The 21,762-nt window shown below is 40.3% G+C and overlaps 1 protein-coding gene across 4 annotated transcripts in view; it reads left to right on the forward strand.

Annotated features, from left to right (window-relative positions):
• The first annotated feature begins 13,582 nt into the window (after nt 1-13,582).
• CUL2 (cullin 2) overlaps nt 13,583-21,762 on the forward strand; it is a 50,187-nt gene continuing 42,007 nt past the window's right edge. For 2 of the 4 annotated variants that reach the window (XM_065055094.1, XM_065055097.1), the window contains exons 1-3: nt 13,840-13,999; nt 17,129-17,267; nt 21,183-21,285. In XM_065055094.1, the coding sequence (XP_064911166.1) occupies nt 17,149-17,267; nt 21,183-21,285 (222 nt within the window). In that variant the 5' untranslated portion in view covers nt 13,840-13,999; nt 17,129-17,148. Of the gene's footprint in view, nt 13,787-13,839; nt 14,000-17,128; nt 17,268-21,182; nt 21,286-21,762 lie in introns of those variants that run through there. The other 2 variants (XM_065055098.1, XM_065055096.1) reach the window with 2 other exon arrangements.

The raw sequence follows: 21,762 nt of genomic DNA on the forward strand, positions 1-21,762 counted from the left end.
CAACGGCTGGCAGGCCGGCCAACCGACGCCGCGGGGCTGCCGGCAGCGCCTCTCATTGGCTGAGAGGCGGGACGAGTCCGCTGCTGGGGGGAGGGGTGGGTCTCACTTCTGTTGTGGGGGGTGCCCGGCGGTTCCCCAGCCGTGCGTGTGGCGCCGTGGAACGGCTGGGGGCTGTGGCTCGGACCGGGGAGCTCTCAGCGGCGGCCGGGGTGGTGATCCCGCTCCCCGAGGAGTGCCATAACAGGGGCGCGGTGCCACCGATGTCCGTGCTGGCCTCCCCGCGGGGGCCAGCCGAGGCCGGCGCTTGCTCCGGGGAGCGGGGTGCCCGCCACCCTGGGCGGTGCCGGAGTAGCGGGGAGAAGGGAAGGTGCCGAGGCAGAACAAGGCCGCCCCGCCGAGCCGGTGCCCACGGCTTCTGCTTACTGCAACACATCCCTTGCATCAGTTATTCTCAATACTGCTTGTTTTCTGTTTGAAATATGACGTCGTGTTTTGTATTTATTCATCTAAATAAACGGGAAAATGCCAAGAGAGAACAAACAGGAGCTACGTGCGTGTTTCCCCTCCTTGGTGCCACAGGATACGTCCAAATGTCATGAGTCATGTTTGGTTTGTGCTGAATGTTTGAACAGTTCTTGTTCCAGGAAGTCTAAAGCCCATGTTTTCAGTTTTAATAATATTTAAACTATATAAATGCTTGAGCTCCATAGTCTGTTACTCGTGGTGTTTTAACATGTCTTATTGCTGTTCAGTATTTTATTATACAAAGTAGTGGGGATTATAACACTATAGTCTATACATCACTCCATATATATTCTGACATTACATAGTGTATTTGTCCATTTTCATGTACTTTTTTTTTTCTCTGAGAAACTACTCAGTAGTGTGCCAAATAAGAATTAATAACCTATATTAATTTCACATGACTCATTGTGACAGAAGAATGGGAGGATGTGGTAACATGTCTGTAGAGGTCAAATATTCAGTCTTATTCATGGCATGAAGAGAACCTAGATATTTATTTCCTGTGTTTAAAAAAAAAAAAAAAAGCCAAATGACTCCTATCTTTTATTTTTGTAAAAGATGAATAATATTTATCTGCAAAGGGTTTTGCTTTCAAGTGTTTAATTTTGTTATTCTGCCTTACAGAAGTTAACACAGCTATCAAAATCAATTTAGTGCAAAGAATACAAAATTTGCAATGTCCCTATTGCTTATGCAAATTTTCAGTTTTCATTCTACATTTACTTCGTTGAAATACTGAGCAATACCCCTTTCCTGTTTTGAGTTCTGTTTTGAGTTCTGTCTCCCTCCTTTTGTTCATTGTATATATTCCGTGTGTCTTTTCAGGTTTTTAAATACGAGTTTCTCTTCCTGCAATTAATAACCTGGTTTGACAGCTGACCCATTAGGTACAAAATAGTTACACCCATTCAACAAAAGCTGTGCTTTACTAGAAAACTGCTGGTCAATTAGAAAATATTTGATGGAATAGTAAGATAATCAAATGAGCAGGCAAGTGTAAAACTACTGAGAATTAACTGCTAAAGTCTTTGGAAGAAATTATGTCTTTGCTTAGTATACTCAAAAAGTCAAAAGTAGCTTTAGTGATGCTGGTAGCTTCTCAAAAATGCATGTGAAGGTAGAAGTCTGATTACAAACAGGAAGAAATTTTGAATGAATGTGTTAAATAATGGAAACCACTGGAGTGAGTTATTCATAAACAAGCTGAGAATTTCCATGGAAGTCTTGCAGTGTGGATTTGGAAAAACAGTTATTTTAATTAGTTTTCAAGTAAGTCATAAACAGCTTTGAAATGTTTGACTATAAATTTATTACTATTTATACCTCTTCCCTCTGATAACTTAAGAGTATGCGAGGACTGAGTGAACTGCCAAAGAGATTTAGTCCTCAGTGATATAAAGATGAGTAACCAGCACCAGCTCTTGATACAGTTTGCTGAAGCTGGTGGGCTGGAAGAGGATGGCAACGACGAGGAGGTGTCGCATTCTTACCATGCCAGAGCTGGGGTGCTCTGTTTGTTAGCTGGGGCCAAAACAACCTTTGCTATAAGAGTCCATCACTCTAACTGAAATGGTTCTAACTTAATTGGTATAAATTCCTAATATGAATCCATTTAACTTCAAATGCTAGGACCAAAAGCAACCCATAAGAAGACCTAACAGGTCATGATTATTTATGATTGTCATAATATACATAAGATGGTTCTGAACATAAATTTGAAATCCAGGTACTTTGCTGCCATCAGAAGGACTACCTGGGTCATCTTTTCTCTCTGTCCTGAAGTGTCCAACCTGATGCTATGTCCTGCAAGATTCAAGGAACTACAGATGATTCAGTAGCAGTTACTTCTTCATTGTTTAGGTTTTTGTTTTCTTTTCATTTTTGTTTGGTTTTGTTTGTTTTGTTTTTCTTTGGTGGACAAAGTCAGAAGCTCTGTAAAGAGAAGTTTAAGGTGTAGTTTAAAGAGCGGTGTGGATTTACAGAGCCCCCAGCTGCCTCTGGCATGTCATTCCCAGCCCCTCACTTATCCTGATACAACTGCCGGGGCAGCCCCGAACCTTTTCTGGGAAAGTAATTCGGCTTAGAAACAATATATCAAGAAAGTTTCTTTCAGCCTGGATCAGTTCATAAGTCTGGGCCACTGGACCAGGACACAGCGAGAAGTACAACATGTCAATGGGGATGGAGGAGCAACTCCAGTTGGCACTGACACCGAAGAAATGCGATGCTCTTCGCAGAGAACATAACTGCTTCACCAATGCCTATTACTTCAATGCGAATGCCAGCTATGTAATCTTCAGACAACTGTTTACATACTGGGTCTTCACAGCTATCTTTTAAGTGGATTTTTTTTAAGCAATATGGCTTGGTGCATTTCACTTATAATCTTGGGAAACACCTGTGTAGTTCTTTTGTAAAAAAAGTTCGTGGATTGTCATGGCATGATACAAGACAGAAAAAGGGGTATGTGACTTATATTGTTAGTAAATTTATTTTTAATTAGAATTCAGACGTTTTAAAACAATAGAGGTTAGACTGATAGAAAAACAGACTGACATTCTATTTGAAATACTGATATTTAATCATTTTGCTTTGATTATGCATTATGGAAATGACCCCAATGTTACCATCTTCACTGTTATGTAAATGTTTGTTCTGTTGTCCTTTTTTCCATCCTAGAGCCATTTGCTGTGTTACCTGTATATCTTTTCAGCCCATTCCACACCCACACATCCTAAACATTATTAAATATAACTTCTAGGTTAAAGTAAAACCTTTGTTCAAATTACGTCTGAATTGCACTAAATGTTATTTATACAAAGACAATGATGTTATAGGTAGTTTATTATGCCAGAAATAATTCTCACTGAATGCTTAGCTAAAAGACATCCAGTAAATCTATTGTCACATAACATGTAATGAAGGTCACTGTTAGGCTTTTCTAACAGTGTTCTGGTTTTCTTCACTGACACAATCCAATATTTGATGTCTACGTCTTTGTCTTAAAGATTGCATGTTGATAGTTATTGTCATGGGTCATAATGAATTACAATAAAATAATTGCACCACAGATCTCTTTGCAGACCACTCAGGTTTTAACTGGTCATTAAATAACCCCATCTTGACCCTTTCGTTTCCCCAGAGGAACAGAACGGCAAGTGCAGAACTTGTGGAGGGGTCAGAGGGAAATGCAGTCAGCACACAGCCATGGTTGTCACAACTTACTGTGCAAGTGTGATGAAAGGCAGAAGTAACCAATGCCCTCATGCTGCAACAGAATCCTGATCTGTCTAAAACAGAGTACAGATTAGGCAAGAAGTACACTGTAATGACTATAAAAGGTAAAGTAATGAACATCAAATAAGGACAAATAGTTTATTTTACCTATTCTTTTTTTCATAAACTGCCAACAATGCAATAAAAACATGCATTTCAGTTGGTTTACAAATAGAAACAGAAATGACACATCCTTAAAAAGGTGAACATTGAACAATATCATAAAAGCCAAAAGCTTTGTAAATTGTTTTTTTCCCAAATGTATATAGATTTTATAAAAATGTTACACACCTGTAGGATTAGAAGTACTTAGTTATGTTTCCTTTCCTAAGCTGCATTAAATTGGAAGTAAGATTGAGTGACTGCATGATTTGCAAATTTACTGATCCTTTTATTCTTGTTTTTTGCTGCTGCCCGTCACTGGAATCTCTGAAAACTGATACTAAATTAGTGCTGTGTGGAGGCACCGCCTTGACTTCTGTGGGTTGCAGCAGCCAGAAGCACAGCAAGGAACAGCCTTGAGGGGTCCCAGGTACGGCTTAGTGAGTCTGGCCTAACAGCTGTGAGGCTTAGCAGCACCTCAGCAAGCTCTGCACTGTTTTGTGTCATGTCAATAACAGGATTTCTTTATTTGGAAGGCTTGGAGGTTATTAGTGTAGAAGGAGTATCAAGTACTAATCTAATTACATTTTTAAAAATATAATTACTTTGATTTTGGGTTTGTAATGATTTGATTTTGGATAATAACTTGCAGTAATGCTACAGTATTTTTCCACCCCAGTCTGAAATATAACTTTTCAATGTGTTTTGATTGTGAGGTTTTGTGTGTGTGCCTGTGGGTGGTTTTTTGTTTGTTTTTAACCTTTTTAGGATTTGTAATCAGAAATCTAATTTTATAAGTACTAAACAGGAATCACAGGTGATGTGCTATTTTGTGGTATGTCCTGCGGTGGGAAAGGAGGGATGCTTACTGATGCACCAAAACATGTCAAACAGAGTACACTAGCAGGCAGACTGCAGCTACGTTATTAATCACTGCTTGAACAACAACACAAACAACTACAATGATTTGTGACTGTGTGATTAGATATTTAGTGCCGTGTTTGTAAGAAAAGCTTTATGAGAAGGAGAATTGACATGATCCACAGTGTCTGTTTCTTACCCAGCATTCCCAGGTCAGGTCTCCAGCGCTGTTGTCTCTGCACACACTGGAGCCAGAATGAAGAAAAAAAATGGGGAAACCCAGAGTTTGACAAATAACTTTACATTCTATGAATTGCTGTGTACTCATTTGTCACTTACTCATTTATAAGAGAAATTATTATAGCGGAAAAATAATATTCTGATTAGGTAACAGTGTAAGGTGGCTGAAATGTTTAAAGGATTGACTGATGAGTTCAAGAGATATGAATGATGGCATTTCTGCTGCAGCAGAATAGAAGAATGGCAATTGAGATCTATTACATGATATTTTCTCATTTCCTCTGCTGAATAATGAATTTTCCCTATATAATGATTTCCTTATAACATGAAAACAATATGTACTTCACAGTATTCTTAACCATTTACAATATGTTACTGTTTGTAGAGATCTTTGAACTTCTTTGGTAAAAAGTATAAGGTTTGTATAAAACATTCTTTTGTACTTATCACATGAATATTAACTGATTTCACTTTCCAAACAACTCCTTGAGTTCTATTTAAAATTAAATACATAAATCTCTACTATTAAAAATCTTCTGAACAGCCTGTGTCAACAGAAGTACACAGAAAACAGAGTTTGCATGGATGAAAAGCTTCCTGAAAGGTTTAAAACGGCTCAGGTAGCTTAGCAGGAAGATACTGTACCACAGGAATGTGCATACCACAAAGTATTTGCTATTGTATGATCGTGCTTTGCAAAAGATTTATCCTGCAAAGGAAGGTAAGCCAATGCAACAGTGTGCCAGGCACTGATACAGACACTGAGAAACACCCTCACGCTGAGGTGAATGACATCAACCATTCAGATAATGCAGTAAAAGACAAAGACATGTAAAGATATCATATTCATTCAAAAATATGCAATGAAAATATGAAAAATACTAATAAAAATTGCATTTCGTTAACAGTTTGGCTGTAAACTAGATTTTCTAGCACCTGTAGATGGTTTTCCATGGGTGTGGAGATTTTTTTGTTGTTGCTGGTAGATGGTTGTAAAAGACAGGGAAGAGCAAGAATGAAGAATAAAAAATGAAAAGCAACAGAATAAATGGAGTTCAGTAGCTGCAAAGTAGAGGTGTCTGGCAGCTGTAAAGAGAAGGAAGAGATATAAGTGAAAAATAATTAAGTGGAATAATATTCAGTGTAACAGGAGATTGTCAGGCTATTCACAGTGTAGTTTATGTGACAGAGCTCTTGTATTTCTTTCATGTCAAGATCTGTTAGTTCTTAATCTACCTCTAGCACACATAAAAGTTTCTAAAGCAACATATTTATCCTGAAGAGGAAATCTCTTCAGCAAACACTATCTCAATTAATCCATCTCCTTGATGATGCTATTTTACCAGCTGGCTTATTTATTTCTTCTCATTCTATTTATCTGCCACTTTTGCACATTACAGGAGGTTTCAGTCTCCATTATGTATGAAAAATGTATTTTACTGAACTATTTGAGAGACAGATATATGTATATTTATAAAATAATTTCTCAAAAAAATGAGGAAACTGTCAGTGGAATGATGTTTAGTTTAATTTGGAAAATGATGTTTTAGAAATGGGCACTAGACATTTCCTATTTATCATAGTTTAGTATGACACTTTATATGAGGCTGTAGTATGACAAATGATATTTTCTGGAAAAGACAGCTCAGCAAGCCCAACCTTGTGTCAAAGCTAAGCTGTATTGTCTCAGATTCCTCATCACTAAGGGCTGTGCAATCACCGAGTTCAAATGTTTTTCTTCCCCACACAGAGATGTCAAACAGCAGAAGGCTGGGGCTTCAATTTGTAGCGTAGTGGTAGCACCACTCAAGATTTACATGACTACTTTCTCCAACACATTGTGCCTAGCAAACAAAAACCAGCAAACTTCTTCCTCTCGCAGTATCTGTCAAGTAATACTTTTTGTGTTACAAGCACCTCCTCGTGAGGATTATTTCAATATGATTTTTAATATGATTGACTATAGTGCACATGATCTATGCATCTTCTATAATAAGTAGTCAGACTGCTAAAACCGGGGGTTGGATCATGATCTGAAGGCAATTACACAATTTCTGAATTAAAGGAGACGAATTTAGAATAATATTGCCCTGGTTGTAGTGTTTTGTTTGGCTCACCATTGACAGCATAAACGAATGTAATTCTTAATAACTTAGTGTGGAACTTGCCAGCTTTCCTTCCATTGCGTGCAGTGCCCTCACGTGGCTCTGCCCTTTTCCTAACGCAGCCAACAGAGGTGATAATGTTTTAAGAGTTCCGTGTACTCAGCTCTGTTATCACACTTCGGTAACACATAATATCTTCGGGATTTTATGTATATAAGCTAATGCATGAAAACTACAAACAATAATTTATTTACTATAGTAAACATCAGGGGTAGGTTTTTATTCAAATTCAAACCCTGAAAGCAAAATCCCAATAATTAATTCAAACGCAGCCAGGTAATGACCTAGCCAAAGACTCCTCCATTTTCAGCAAGTCAGAAAAAGAGCTTCAGTAGCAGTTTTTTTCTTCTTTTTCCAAGTTTGCTTAGATTAGCAATGTGATAAATAGGAACATGGAAACCTCTTAAATGCCAGATTACTTATTTGATAGTAAATTACATCTAATTCAACCTAGCCTGTAATGAGTAAGTACCTGAGCTGTCTGCAGTTGATGCACTCACTGAACAGGAAGGATAAACTATCTCATAATGGAACACAGCATCATAGAATCATTTCAGTTGGAAAAGACCCTCAGGATCATCGAGTCCAACCATAACCTAACTCTAGCACTAAACCATGTCCCTAAGAACCTTGTCTAAACACTTTTTAAACCCCTTCAGGGATGGTGACTCCACCACTTCCCTGGACAGCCTGTTCCAATGCCTGACAACCCTTCCCGTGAAGAATTTTTTTCTAATATTCAATCTAAACCTCCCCTGGCGCAACTTGAGGCCATTTCCTCTTGTCCTATTACTTACTACTTGGGAGAAGAGACCAACCCCCTCCATGCTACACCCTCCTTTCAGGTAGCTGTAGACAGTGATAAGGTCTCCCCTCAGCCTCCTTTTCCCCAGGCTGAACAGCCCCAGTTCCCTCAGCTGCTCCTCATCACAATCCTGCTCCAGACCCCTCACCAGCTTCATTGCCTCCTCTGCACTCTCTCCAGCACCTCAATGTCTTTCTTGTCACGAGGGGCCCAAAACTGAACACAGCGCCTCACCAGTGCTGAGTCCAGTGACACAATTACTTCTCTAGTCCTGCTGGCCACACTATTCCTGATACAAGCCAGGATGCTCTTGGCCTTTTTGGCCACCCGGTCACACGCTTGCTCATATTCAGCTGGCTGTCAATCAACACCCCCAAATCCTTTTCCCCTAGGCAGCTTTCCAGCCACTCTTCCCCAAACGTGTAGCACTGCCTGGGGTTGTTGTGACCCAAGTGCAGAACCCGGCACTTGGCCTTGTTAAACCTCATACAATTGGCCTCAGCCCAATAATCCAGCTGGTCCAGGTCCCTCTGTATGGCCACCCTACCCTCCAGCAGATAACTCCCGCCCAATGTGGTGTCGTCAGCAAACTTATTAAGGGTGCACTCAATCCCTGCATCCAGATCATTGATAAAGAGGTTAAAGAGAACTGGCCCCAGTACTGAGCCCCAGGGAACACAACTCATGACTGGCTGCCAAGTGGATTTGGCTCCATTCACCACAACACTCTGGGCCCGGCCCTCCAGCCAGGTCTTTATCCGTTGCAGAGTACACCCATCCAATGTCACAGAACTTATTCTAGCTTTTTTTTTAAAAAAAAAAAAAAAGAAAAAAAAAGAAAAAGAAAAATTATCTACCCCAGATAATTGCTCATACACACAGATAGCTCAACTGCTTAGCTACAATGGCATCAAAATAAGTTGGTGCCCCTTTTTTAATAATGAAGGAAAAAATTACAATTGTGAATTGTTTTCAAGCAATCTTAGGTCCTGGGGAAGGACAGAACAAATCTGGGAGTTGAACTAAGCAGTCGATGGCTAACTAATAAATGTTGTTTGGGGGAGCTCAGCTCCTGTTTATTTTCCTATTTCATGAACAAAAATATGTAGATTTTGTTAGTGTAGGTCGTGCAAATTTAGACTCTTGAACTGTTTTTTTCCTGTATTCAGCAGTGCCATCTAGTGGACAAGATTGCAGTGCCTTCCATTTCTTCTCAAGAATTAAAGGGGAGTAAGCAGACAAAATAATCCCAATTTTAAAATTCTTCATAAACTTAAAAAAATGAAAGCTACGAGAATAATACTTTATTACTGTGGGTTTGTATTATCATAAAAGGTACGGCCAACTTATATTTTGTATGTCACCACATGAAAGACAGCCACAACAAAAGTCTAGATTAAAAGTAGCTGTAGTGAAATATAGGTTCATTCCTGCTTTCGTTTATCTTGTTTTCAGAATAAAAATATTTGAAAGTTATTTTAATATTATCTGCACCAATAGCATAGACTGAGTAACTCATTTAGCGAAAATGTAATACAATATGAATATAACATAAATAATCCAGCATAAACCTTGTGCACAAACTAAAGAATGTGGTTGCAAGGGAAGGCGAGACAGGTATCTTGCTCAGGATTTAGCAAATATTCTATTTTTCTACATGAAAAAGGCTAAAGGATGTGTTATTATAAAATGGGATTTGAAATCGAAGGCAAAAAGTAGTAACATGAAAGGCATCTGCGAATGGAATGGTGGTGGTGAGGAATGTGGACTGTTTACTGTCAGTTCAGACTGCAGGCTGTAAAACAGCTTCTAAATAAAGCAGTAGGTTGTACAGTGGCATATTTCATATAGTGTTTGTATTATCATGGGCCTGTGGGATTCCTAATTTTGGACCAGAACGATGAAGTGTTAGATGTAGCATAAACATAAACAAAGTAGCTCCTGCCAAAAGAGTTTATTATATAAGAGAAATAAAAACAAGTTAATACAAACAGACAGAGAAACGGAAGTATCAGATAAGAGAAAACAAATGAATATACACAACATGGGAATTTCAGGAAATATCACAATGCTGGTTATAATGATGAACAGACTAGATAGCAGATGTAATCATAGAAACACTACATGTATATACATGGTATGGAAAAGTTTTAAGGTGGCATATGCATATACTACAAATTAACCCATATAGCTTACTAATGTAATCAAGAATCAGTAAAGAATCCATAGGAGTTTACTGAGAAGAAGCTGACTTCTCCATAGGACCATCTGTGACAACCTGTAAACACTCCCCCCATTCCAATTAAAACAAAGAATGATGTTATGCCTTAAACATCCAGTTTTTGTTACTTTGGGTGGAAAAGATACATGGCTGTGCAGGCAGACACCTTGTCTTTTCTTTCCCAAGGTTTTGTGCAATTAACAGTGTTGCCATTAAGGCCTCATGGCCTAATTGGGATGATAGAGATGAACCATCTGTCAAACAATCAGTTACCAGAAACCAACAGCTACCCCTGACAGGCAAAACAACTCACTTCTGGTCAGTACTGTGAACTTTTCCCTAGTTTGAAGACCCCAGACCCATTTCCAGAAAAGTCTTCCTAATTAGCATGAAGAGTGAACAGAGGAAGAAAACGAATTGACCTCTCTTATCTCACATGTAAATAAGCTGGGTTATAAAACAATCTCGTGCATGACATGAGACAGTAGCATGTACCAAAATCTCAATGCATCCACCCCCCTCCAGAAGATGTTGCAGGACTGATGGAGCTGTGGAGCAGTGATATCTTTCTCTCTCTTTCTCTGTCCTTCTCTCTCTCTCTTTTCCTTCTTGAACGTATAAAAGTAACATCATTGTAAGTTCTGCTGCTAAAGTCTTGTTAAGTTTTGTGATATAATAACATACTTTTGCCAAGTCACTAATTGCTGTAATTTGTATTCCATGAAGTGCTTTTAGTAAATTCATAACTGAATTGGACCTCTTGAGTGATTGTCTGTCATTCAGTTCTCATTACCACACAGAAATACCCAGAGTTAACTCACACCTGACCTCACCTGGTGAGACAGGGCACATGTTGTGTTCAGAGTTAATTCATCCCTAATCCCACCTGGTGGGATGGGACACCATTCTATGAAAACTTCCAGAGTTTCCATCTGTGTCACCCATCTGTGACTCCATTAGCTACAGCTGCCAAGAGATAACACTGAGCCCAGACTAAGCAGGATTTAAAGCAGGTCTGGACCTTTGCTGTCATCAAGAAATGTGGCAAGACATTGCTAAGGATGCTGAACACTCCATTAATCAATTAAGCTTTGTCAAATGGCAGCTTCCTCAGCTGGCACCCTAAGGCAGCTTTGCCCAGCGGGTTTAATTCAGCCCATCGACCCACAGGTCTCAGCAAGCAGGAGAAGCCCCACTGTGGAGTGAACACTGGATTAAACTCACTGATGCTTAAATAATGTATCCGCTCATGTAAAGCACTGGTGCACACACAAAAGTTTTAGTCTTGTTCTGAGCGGATACAATAAAATTATTTCTTAAGGGACTGTAGGAGATCCCCTCTGTTCTTTTGGAGATGAGGCAGCACTACGGGAGTGAGGGGATGACTTCAGCAGCGTGCTCAGCCGAGCTCGCAGCCTGGTCATCTCAGACTCCTGCAATACCCCACGGTGTGTTAATATGTCCAGGTGGTAATTCTCTGGCCAGTCTTGACAAAGAAACTTGATGAAAAGGGTATCTACGTGTTACAAAGTTTTGGGACTTAGAAATTGTTATTTCCTAAATACATCTAAATCCAAGAACAATTTTAAAATACCTTACATAAGAAGTAATAATGAATGTTCATTTTCTTCACTCAGTTGTGTTTCCCTAATTGTAGTTCCCTATCTGCAGTGCTCCAGAACAGAGTTTGCAGAAGAGGTAAGGATTTGGTACCTAACTTAGTCTGTGGAAACTGTGAATATTAATCATCTTAGAAAATCAGCACATGATCTTCCCATGCTGAACACCTGAAACCATTAGATTTGGAAATACCTTCCTTCCTGTGTCTGTGTTTCCAGTTAGCAGCAGTTAACTCAGCACAATCCTTCCTCATTTAACAGGAATTTAGAAAATAAGTGCTGCAAAAAGTTTGGATAGTGCACAGATAAGGATGCTTTTCATTAACTGCCCTCTAACTTGTGACATTGAATATGATATTGTACAATTAATGTATTTGCACAGCATGATTGAATAGCATAATTTAATTTAATACATGCCAGCATGTATCTTAATTTCTAAGAATTTAATCTTACAAGCTTATTGCTAATGCTAGCGCTAAAGAGCACTCAGTACGAGAACAAATTGTGACAGATACAATGTAACACTTGCAGAAAAGCTCAAGCAATCAAACACTGACAGTTAAAACCCTCCTTCCTCCCAGCAGAGATAACCAGCAAAATGAATAAGAAATGGGTTAGAAGCTGAAAATAGTTGAAATGGTGTTTAAAACGTCTAGAAAGAGTTAAAAGAAGTAATTTTAAAAAAAATCAGATAAAATGATTAAGGCTTAATGAAAAAGTTGTGAGCACTGGAAATGAAATGGGCAAGGGCTCCATTTGAAAGCAGGAAAATAAATTATTTGTATGTGAGTTTTGAGTAATTTGAACAATTGAGAGCCTTCCAAAATAAATGTCTGCTTTCCAGAAAACTGTGTCTCTGGAGATACTTACACTGTGTATTCAAAATGGATCCTATTTTTTAGCTTTAATAAGGCGTAAATATTGATGCAGAGACACTTCTGCATGGCTTTTATGTAACACCTTGCACACTAACATGCTTTTAATTTTCAGTGAAATGCTGTAGAAACACGTATCCTTGACATTCCGTTCACTCGAGTGTATTTTTCCATGGCACTTAGGTACTTCTACAAAACCTGCCCCTAATATTTTAGTTTGAAATTTAAGTTTTAAAGGATGAAACGTAAGGTTCTATTCCGCTTTGACAGGAAGAGTTGGCTCAACTGTATTTAGCAGCAGGCATTAGAGGGTCCTAAAGTCTGGCCAGTATTAAGAAGTATGTTCATGGCAGCAATATGTACTCATACTTAAGGTTCATACACACATTTTTAGAACAAGACGCTTCAGGTGCAGTGTCACGGACGTGAGGACTTTTAACTACTTTGTCTCCACAGTGGTTTTATGTAGTTCGAATTACACACTTTTGTTTCTGCTTTCTGCCAAGGAGAGGCACTTTCATTGGGCTTCTTGCACTTCAGCAGGTGCTGGAAGTGGTTTACTCGTGGTGGGGAGTGAAGGGCACGGGGCTGCCTCCATCTTCTGGGGAAACCGGAATCTCCTCACGCGAACCCCAGCGAACCGAGACTCCCCGAGCCCGGGGGAGGCACCCCGCACACGGCTTGGCCTCCCCGGCGCCTGCGGAACCGCACAAGAGAGCCGAAGGGCGGCCTGGACTGCTATGTCCAGGCGGTTCGACACCCGCCCGCCGCGACTCCATTTCGGGCTGGTCGGCAGCCCGGCCCCGCCGCCCGAGAGGACGGTGCGGCGCATGCGCGGAGGGGACCCGTCACCAACGGAGGAGCAACGCGTGCGCGGGGGCCCAACGAGACATGCGCCATACTGCCCCGCGCCGACCCGCTGCGGGGAATTACGGCCGCCCGTGCTTGCCGTAGAGTGGGCTGTACCAAGACCCTCTCCTCAGGCGGGGGGGGTGGGGTCGGAAAGTGACGGTGCGCCGAGACCCATCGGCCCCCGCCCACCTTGTCGCCGGCGGGGACAGCCCGGAGGCGGCGGCGCGGAACGCGCAGCGCGGCGGGTGAGGGAGCGGCAGGCGGCGGCGCGGAGGGCGTGGGGCTGCACCGCACCCCGTCCCCGGCAGTGGCGGCGCCGGCGGAGGGGCGGGGCGCGAGGGGCGAGCGGCTTGGGTAATGGCAGCGCTGTGAGGACGGAGCGGGGCAGGGACCGCGGCCGCAGGGCAGGCAGCGAGGGAGGCCGGCGGGTGTCGCTGACTCGGGCCCCTTGCCGCCAGGTAACCCCCGCGCCGGCGCGGCCGGGAGTGCCGCGGGGCTGAGGGGAGAGAGCCCCGCGGGTCAGGGGGAGGCGGCGGCTTCAGACCCGCGCGCTGTGGGCGGCCGGGCCGGGTGCGTGTGGGGCGGGAGGCCCTGCCCGGGCGGGAGCGCCCACCGGCCCTGCCCGCCGCCCCGCGGGGTCGTTGGCTCCGGGGGCTGCCGGGCCCGCCCCGAGCACCCTGCCCTCGGCTGTGTTTGTGTGGCAGCGCCCTCCCCCCGCGGGGGGCTGCGCCGGGTCCTGCCCTTGGCCGGCGGGGAGGGTGCGGTGCGGCTGCCCCGGCTGGGCCCGGCAGTGCTCCCGCCCGCGTCCTCAGCCGGTTTCGCTTTTGTTTTGGTGGGGAGCGGGGAGCCCCCGTCTCCTGCCCCAGGGGTTGTGGGGAGCGGGGTGTCGGCAGGCAGCGCTGTTTACAGGTTTAGCTCGGATGCCCCTGCCCTTGGCTGTTAACCCACCGCGAGCTTGTGATGTTATTTCTCTAGATGGTTAAATAGGTTGGAACTGGGGAGCGTTTTGGCGCTGGCCAAAAACCTACGATTGTTTATGTGGACAAACACATTCAGTTTGACAGCGGCACACTTTAGGGAATGAGGCAATGGAAGCAACATACTTTCATTATTCTTATGTGTAGATATGTTTTAAAAATAATCTGCTCCTTAGTGTTTGTCAAACAGCTGTGTTTTCCCACCCCCTGAATAGTATAAACCTTAGGATAGATATTCTACTCTGCTAAAATTTTTACCGTGGAGGTTATTGCATCTGCACGAGATATTTAATACTCTAAACTGGTGAGCTCGTGTAGTGCGGACAGAGGGACAGCGAACCCCCAAACCCCAGCGTCTTGCAGAAAAAGTTATACTGCATTTGGTAACATGTCTGTGAAGGAGGTTTAAATTCATACAGTCGTGAAAGCTGTAAGAGAATGCCAAACAACAGTAACCTCTGTCTTAAACTATTTAACCCCAGTATACGTGGATGAGTATATGGCTGCATAGTGCTTTACGTAGTATTTAGTCTTGGTGATGCTAAACACAGTGTTACTGATTCTGTGTGATGTGTTGCGAAGAGGACTTTTTCTTCACCCTTATTTTTTCCTGTTTTTCCTCTCAGCTTTGCTTATCTGTGAAGGAATGGTTCTTTTACCTTGGAGGTACCAAGTCTGTTTGAGCCAGAGCAACCTCTAACATAACACTCAACAAAGTATAACTTAATTGCCACAAGAATTTCGTAGGGTTCTTAAAATTTTTGTGGACCATGATTATGTTTTCTTGGGTCAGCTGAAAATACTCTTGTGCTTTCCAAAAGAATAATTATATTGGAGCTTTTAGAAGACTGCTTTTTTTGTTTGTTTGTGTTTTTTGTTTTTGTTTGGTTTTGTTTTTTCACCCCCTTTTGGAAGTGAGCTCTACTGGTGTTTACTTCTCCTGAGGTTTATCTTTCATTGAAACATACATCAGTCTGTGTTTTTCACCTTACTTTCTTTGATGTGTATCTATTTGTTTTGTCAGTTCTCACTGATTTTCTGTGTAGTAAGCTGCTACTGACATACATGGATTGAAGATTTGTTTTTGATTCCCAAAGTGGTAATAGCCATGGTGCAAATGTAACCACTTAAATGTTTCTACTGGTCTGAAAACATTTATGCACCACTTACTGAGCTTTAGTTCTTAAAAAAGTTTCCTGTTAATAAAACCTAGGATAATACCACTTCCTCGACATTACTTAGTTGCTGCTTAGTTTCTTTATGAAATCAAAGTAAATGTGGGTTATGTCAGACATTGATTACATTTTAAACGGAAACTGTTGTGTTGCAGGTAGAGGAAAACAAGCCTCTGCGGTTGCTGAATGCACAGCAGTTAAGGAGCTTGGTTAGTTATGGTGGCATTTTGCATGCATGTGGTGCAAAAATTACATCTGATTTTTTTTCTTTTTCTTCTTAAACTGAGGAGCTGTATATCCTGCAGTTTGAGAAAACTAATCTGCTTGAGAAAAATTAAGAACCAATAGCAGTTAAAGTAGTAAGCTGGTTGCTGAATAGTATTTTAGCATGACATTTGATTCTTTCCATTCTAGAGGTGTACTTCTTGTGCTGAAAGTCTGTCACTAGCTTTCTTTTTTCTCTTCTGACCTTGAAAACTTGGGAAGGCAACTTAAGAGACACTTGTCCATCTGTTCAAAACGAAAGTAGAAGTATTCTTTCCACTTTTTGTTTTAGTCTCATGATGTCATGGTTCTGAGCAGGAATTAACTTGCTTTGTACATGGAGTGTCACACATCAGGTCCTTTCTAGATCAGGTGCATAGGACAGAGACAAACAGAAACAAAGGGGAGGCCTTTTCTGTTGTGCGTCTCTCAGGACCTTTTTTTTTTAAATTGCCTTACTTTATTCCTAGTTTTATTACAGTAATTTAATGTTTTTCTTTCAGTAAATCTCTTTATTATGTATGAAATGACTAACACGGCTTCTGTATTTTCAAACCATGTCTTATTTGAAAGAATTCACTATTTGTCCTGCTGTACAGTACAATAAGCTTCACAAGCTCTGCCTAATGCTTTGTGTTTAGAGGTGTTTTCTTCTTGTCATCCTGATCAAAGCTTTTGGGTTTTGTGGCTTTTTAAGTATAACACCAAAAATGTCTCATGAAAGCATGAGGTGAACATAGGCTACAAACTGACAGTACTAATTTCAAATACTCTGGTAATATGTTCAGTGTGTTCCTGCCCAGAATTATTTCGGATACAGCAGAAACAGTCTTTGTATAGAAGTGACCAAGCAACAATCTACAGGAAAGTTTTCATCACGTGGGCACTGTTAAATGGGTGGCTTGGTGGGGTGATGAACTTTGAGTCATGATGCTGTGAGATAAATTGGTGTTATGTTATAGGCTATTCATGCAACTTTAATTTTGTATTCCATAATGTTAAAAATCAAGACCTGCGAGCTTAATTTTGGAGGGTGGGGAAGCGGAGGTGGTTGTTTGTGTTGCAGTATCATGGTGGTACAAGAGTGTACAAAGTTTAAATTCAAAAATTCAAAGGAAATGTATTTTTTAAATGATTGTGCAATATTGTCTGATGTTTAATTCTTCTACAGATTGACACTAAAGCCCCACAATGTCCTTGAAACCACGAGTAGTTGACTTTGATGAAACATGGAACAAACTTCTAACGACAATTAAAGCTGTTGTTATGTTGGATTATGTTGAAAGAGCAACGTGGAATGATCGCTTCTCGTATCCTTTAAGTCAAAATCCGACTTAATGTTTGCATGATGTGTTTAGCATGGAGTATGCCCGTGTGCTATAACAGTTTCAGTGGTCTTTATCAGAAGCCTGATGTGAGGTTGTATGTTATTATGCCTGTGGGTTAACAGATATGTTGAAAGGCATGGGAAATTCTGCAGAAACATTATGTGTGAAAATCGCCATGATGGTAAAAAGTGAACTGGTCTGAGTTTTACTCACTTGTAGTAGCTCTATGCTATATGCTATGCTTATGCTATAGCTGTTCACGAAAGTACACTCATTGACTTTCCCCTGTTCTGATAATGAGCTCTTGTATAGTTAAGTGCGTGTGCAATAGGGGAAACACCTAAGATAGAGAATACTCACCTTTAAATTTAGGGGCGTGGGGGGCGGTACTAAGGTTGTTCTCTTTAAAGATATCTTCCTCTTATTTGCACTTCTGAGTGTACTGATGGCTACCCTATTAGAGATTTCAATGTCAAGGGTTTATAAGAAAGCCTCCTTCCTTTCCCTCTACCATTACTGTCTCTCTATTCCTGACAGTTAAGCCATGTTTTAAAATAATTACTCTTTCTAGCTGTGATCATGTGGTCTTTCTGTTCAAGTCACAGCTGTACATATATTGTTGTAGTGAAAGGTTTGCATTTTACATGTAAAATGGACTTGGAACTTTACAAGATTTGAGTTTCAGTGAACTTCTTTTAAGAGAGCTGTAACTATTCTAACCAGTTATACTATGTCCTGTGTCTATGCATTCATCAGCCATTACAGTGTGGTGATAATTGGAGAATTTTAGGAGGGCTTGCAGCTGTTCTGCAGCAATTTGATTGAGTTTGATATAATTATAGGGAGAGGAATGGTTAGATGGGGGAAGACTTAGTTATCGATTTGTTAATTCTGGGTGAAAAAGAAGCTCCTGAGAAGGTTCTTATTCATAGATGTTTTCAACATAAGCTTATACTGTGTTTAGGAGCTAGACTCTAAAGTCTCTTTCTGAATGTGTTACCATTTCTCAGAATTACCTTTCCATTGCCTGTATTTTGTTTGTGTGCATCTGTATAAATTCATAAAATAAAAATATAGTTGCTCGTAGTCCTTGTGGAGTCTTGTTCTATGGTGCAATAATCTGTAAGGAGCTCTTTCATTTTAAAACTTTGTAATTAATTTCTGGGGGCATGACTCTTCACCTTGTCTTGGAGTCAAGTTCAAATGACTCCACAATTTACAGACTTTTTGAATCAATTAATTGTGCACATAAATGCTGACAAAGAAAGTAATTCTTTCTGAGCAGTTTTTAAGAACTGTACATGTCAATCTTCAAGCAACTTTTGTAGATTAAAATGAAACATTTGAACAAGGGCACCTAAAATAGATTTAAATCTAAAATAGTAATTGAATGAGGCATTGCGTTGATTCCTATTGTCACACTGTTTCGCTTAGAACTTGTTATGCAGGAGCCTTGTACACAAGTCTGCTGTTGATCCTCTTTTAGGATTTGCTCCAGTTGATTGAACATCAGAAGGGGAGCGCTTATGAATAGCAGACTCGAGAAGCAGTCTTGGAAGAATCATTTGGCATGTAATTCTTAAGACCTTACTTACTATCATCTCTTAATTATGTTCCTTGGAAAGTGGCACTATTAGGCCTAATTTGGCACAGGCAGGAGCATTTTTTCTTATTATCTATGGCTGAATGGCTTGAGGAGCTTGTGTGACTTGTGACTTCCAGCGTAAATGTTGATTGTTTAGTAATTCTGCTGCCTTCAACCAAACTCTGTGTTTTAACACAAACTGCTCACTGAGTATTCAACAAGTTGGTGAAACTGGTAGCTCTATACGCTTTGCAGGAAAGCTTTTTGCAGGTTTTAAATACATAAAAAAAGCCAAAGTATTAGTTATATATTTTAGGAAGATGTGGCATTTAAAAAAATACACTCTGTTGTTGTTAGCTTTTTGTTCTCTGTTAAATTCAGTTTGAGTAATCTGTTTCTAAATGTCTACAGGGATTTTAAATGAAATGTCCTATTAACTCTGTTTTTCTTATTTCTTAATAAGCACAATAAAAAGGTGACAGATGAGTTGAACTATGTATTAATGAAATTCATTTGGGTTATTTCACTGATCATAGTACTGCCTGATCTTTGCAGTCTCTCTATAGTGAAAATAATGATGTGGAAACTAAAGAACAGATACAGCAAAAAATCATGACTTCAATCTGCAGCAGTATATTAAAAAAAGTTTGCTTGTGCTGCTTGAGACAGCTGAGATCAGATAGTGGACACAGACTAATAGTATTTCAGGAGTGAGAGGCTTGTACTGTTCATATTCCACTCCTAGAATTAATTTTTGCCTCACTACTTCCCCAGAACTTGTTTGTCTTGAATATAGTGTTTTCATTGTAACTTTGCTGCTAATTTTATTGTTAAACATAGCTTATCTTTAAATATAGCCTATATTTCAAACTTGAAATGTCAGAGTGGCAATGAACTGGGAAACACAACTGTGTAAGAGTTAAAATCTTCTGGAAAAGTTCACTTGAAAGACCATATGTCACTTTATTTAAACCGTGAGTCATCTTGAGCCACCTTTGACCTTCAGTTTTCCTTTCAGGTTGTCTGCAGAAAGAAGTGCTTCTGGAGTTGTTTCATTGTCTGGTAGATGAGTGACAGTTATGTTTGAGATATGATTTAAAATAACTTGGCTATTATGAATGCTTTGTACAACTTCTAAGTCTTTGCATCTAACTGTTCAGTAGGCTCGGGAGTGCTCTTTAGCTTAAAAGGCTGATGACACTTGAGTAGAGAGTGATAGTTTACTTTGGGAACTACTTTCTAGCAGTAGAACATTTTGAATGGGTAGAACATCAGAATCTTCCTGTTATTGTCTTGGGTTTTACGCCAACTAAATAAATGGGATGAACAGTACCCGGGGAGGAAGGTAGCTGTACTGCAAACAGAATTATTTTAAAAATATGCCAAGTGACCACCTGCTTTTTTCCATTTTTCTGCATGTTTCTTCTCCCTCCTTCCCCATTTTACAAGGATCTTACATGTTTGTACATTTCTGATTCATTGTATCTTTAATGTAAGAACCAACCTAAAGATCACAAGGAGTAAATAGTTCGTATGATCATGATTCTGACTGTGAGTCCTCAAGCGCTCTATGAATTTTGATTCAGTTACAGAGAAAGACTGACAATCACAGAAATTTTCCAAAAGCTATACTTTGATCTTCTAGAGAAGATGTATTAAAAACCTTTTGTTAATGTAAGGTCTTAAGCAAATGCCTTTTTAACCCCGAGGGCAGTAGTTGGAAGCATTTAGGGCCTTGGTTACAGTATTTTATTGCTGATGGTCTTTTTTTTTTACCCCCCCATAGTTTGGAATTGCTTCAGTTTCCCAGTGCTGGGCAATGCCCCTCGAATAGCAACTGCTGGAGCAGTTAAATCATACAAGGGTTTTGAAGTTCTTATTCTCAGCACAAAGTGAAGGCCCCTAAGCAGCAGTTTGGCCTTAGCTTTCTTTGACTTTTCTCACCCTGCAAAAGAAGAATTTTGAATGAAAGCTGCTTTTTCGCTTCAAGATAGTCATCTATTATTCATAGATGTCAAATAAGTGATAGAAGTCATATCAGCATGGGGCTACCAGTAGTTCCAGGATCTTAGCTCTAACATTCCCTCGCCTTCCACCACTTAAAATTTATTACCAACACTGAAAACTTAGGTTCTTCACAAATCAGGGTTTATGCTAGTTTCAAAAAATTATCTGTTTTATCTTTTGTGCTTGACTGTAAAAATAAAAAGTCTAAAATGTGCATGTGGAAGAAAAAAATGTTCTGTAAACCTTCAGTTTCGTTGGTAAGTTTTCACACTTTAAGCAGATACAAACCTTGACTCTCAGCCCAGAGACATTTATGCTTTGTGTGTGGCCTATCCTGAACCTCTGGGAGAGAGACTTTATACTGAAACGAAAATTTTTCTGGAGAATCATGTACGCCATTTGCACAAGGTAACCTATACAGTTACTGATGTACATGTAGGTGTTGTTCATCTTTTTTTTTACTTTCGGGAGGGGCTTTGTTTGTACGTATAGAAGTATACGGATTTTATGAGATTAAATCACAGGTGACAGAGTTCCAGAGACAGAATATATAAGTCTGATATATGCAACACGTACATCACACAACGCAATGTAAACAGTTATATATCTGTCTACATGGAGCACAAAAGAAAGAAGTTTCTTTTTAAAAGAACAGTTATGGTTTATATAAAATATTTGCTGGCTTGAAAAGTAAGTTAGTTCTTTTCTGTTGAATGCTTATAATCCAGCAAGTTACAGAAATGTCTTTGTTTTCCAAATGTGCTGTTGTTTATCATTAGCCTTCTGTTACAATGTAAATGTATCTACTCTAGTGTCTTGGAAACTGATTGTATATACTCTACTAAAGAAAACTTGTGAAATACGTGGGAAGTAAAATGACAGTGC

Source organism: Columba livia, chromosome 2 (genome assembly GCF_036013475.1).
Source record: "Columba livia isolate bColLiv1 breed racing homer chromosome 2, bColLiv1.pat.W.v2, whole genome shotgun sequence".
NCBI classification, from domain to species: domain Eukaryota; kingdom Metazoa; phylum Chordata; class Aves; order Columbiformes; family Columbidae; genus Columba; species Columba livia.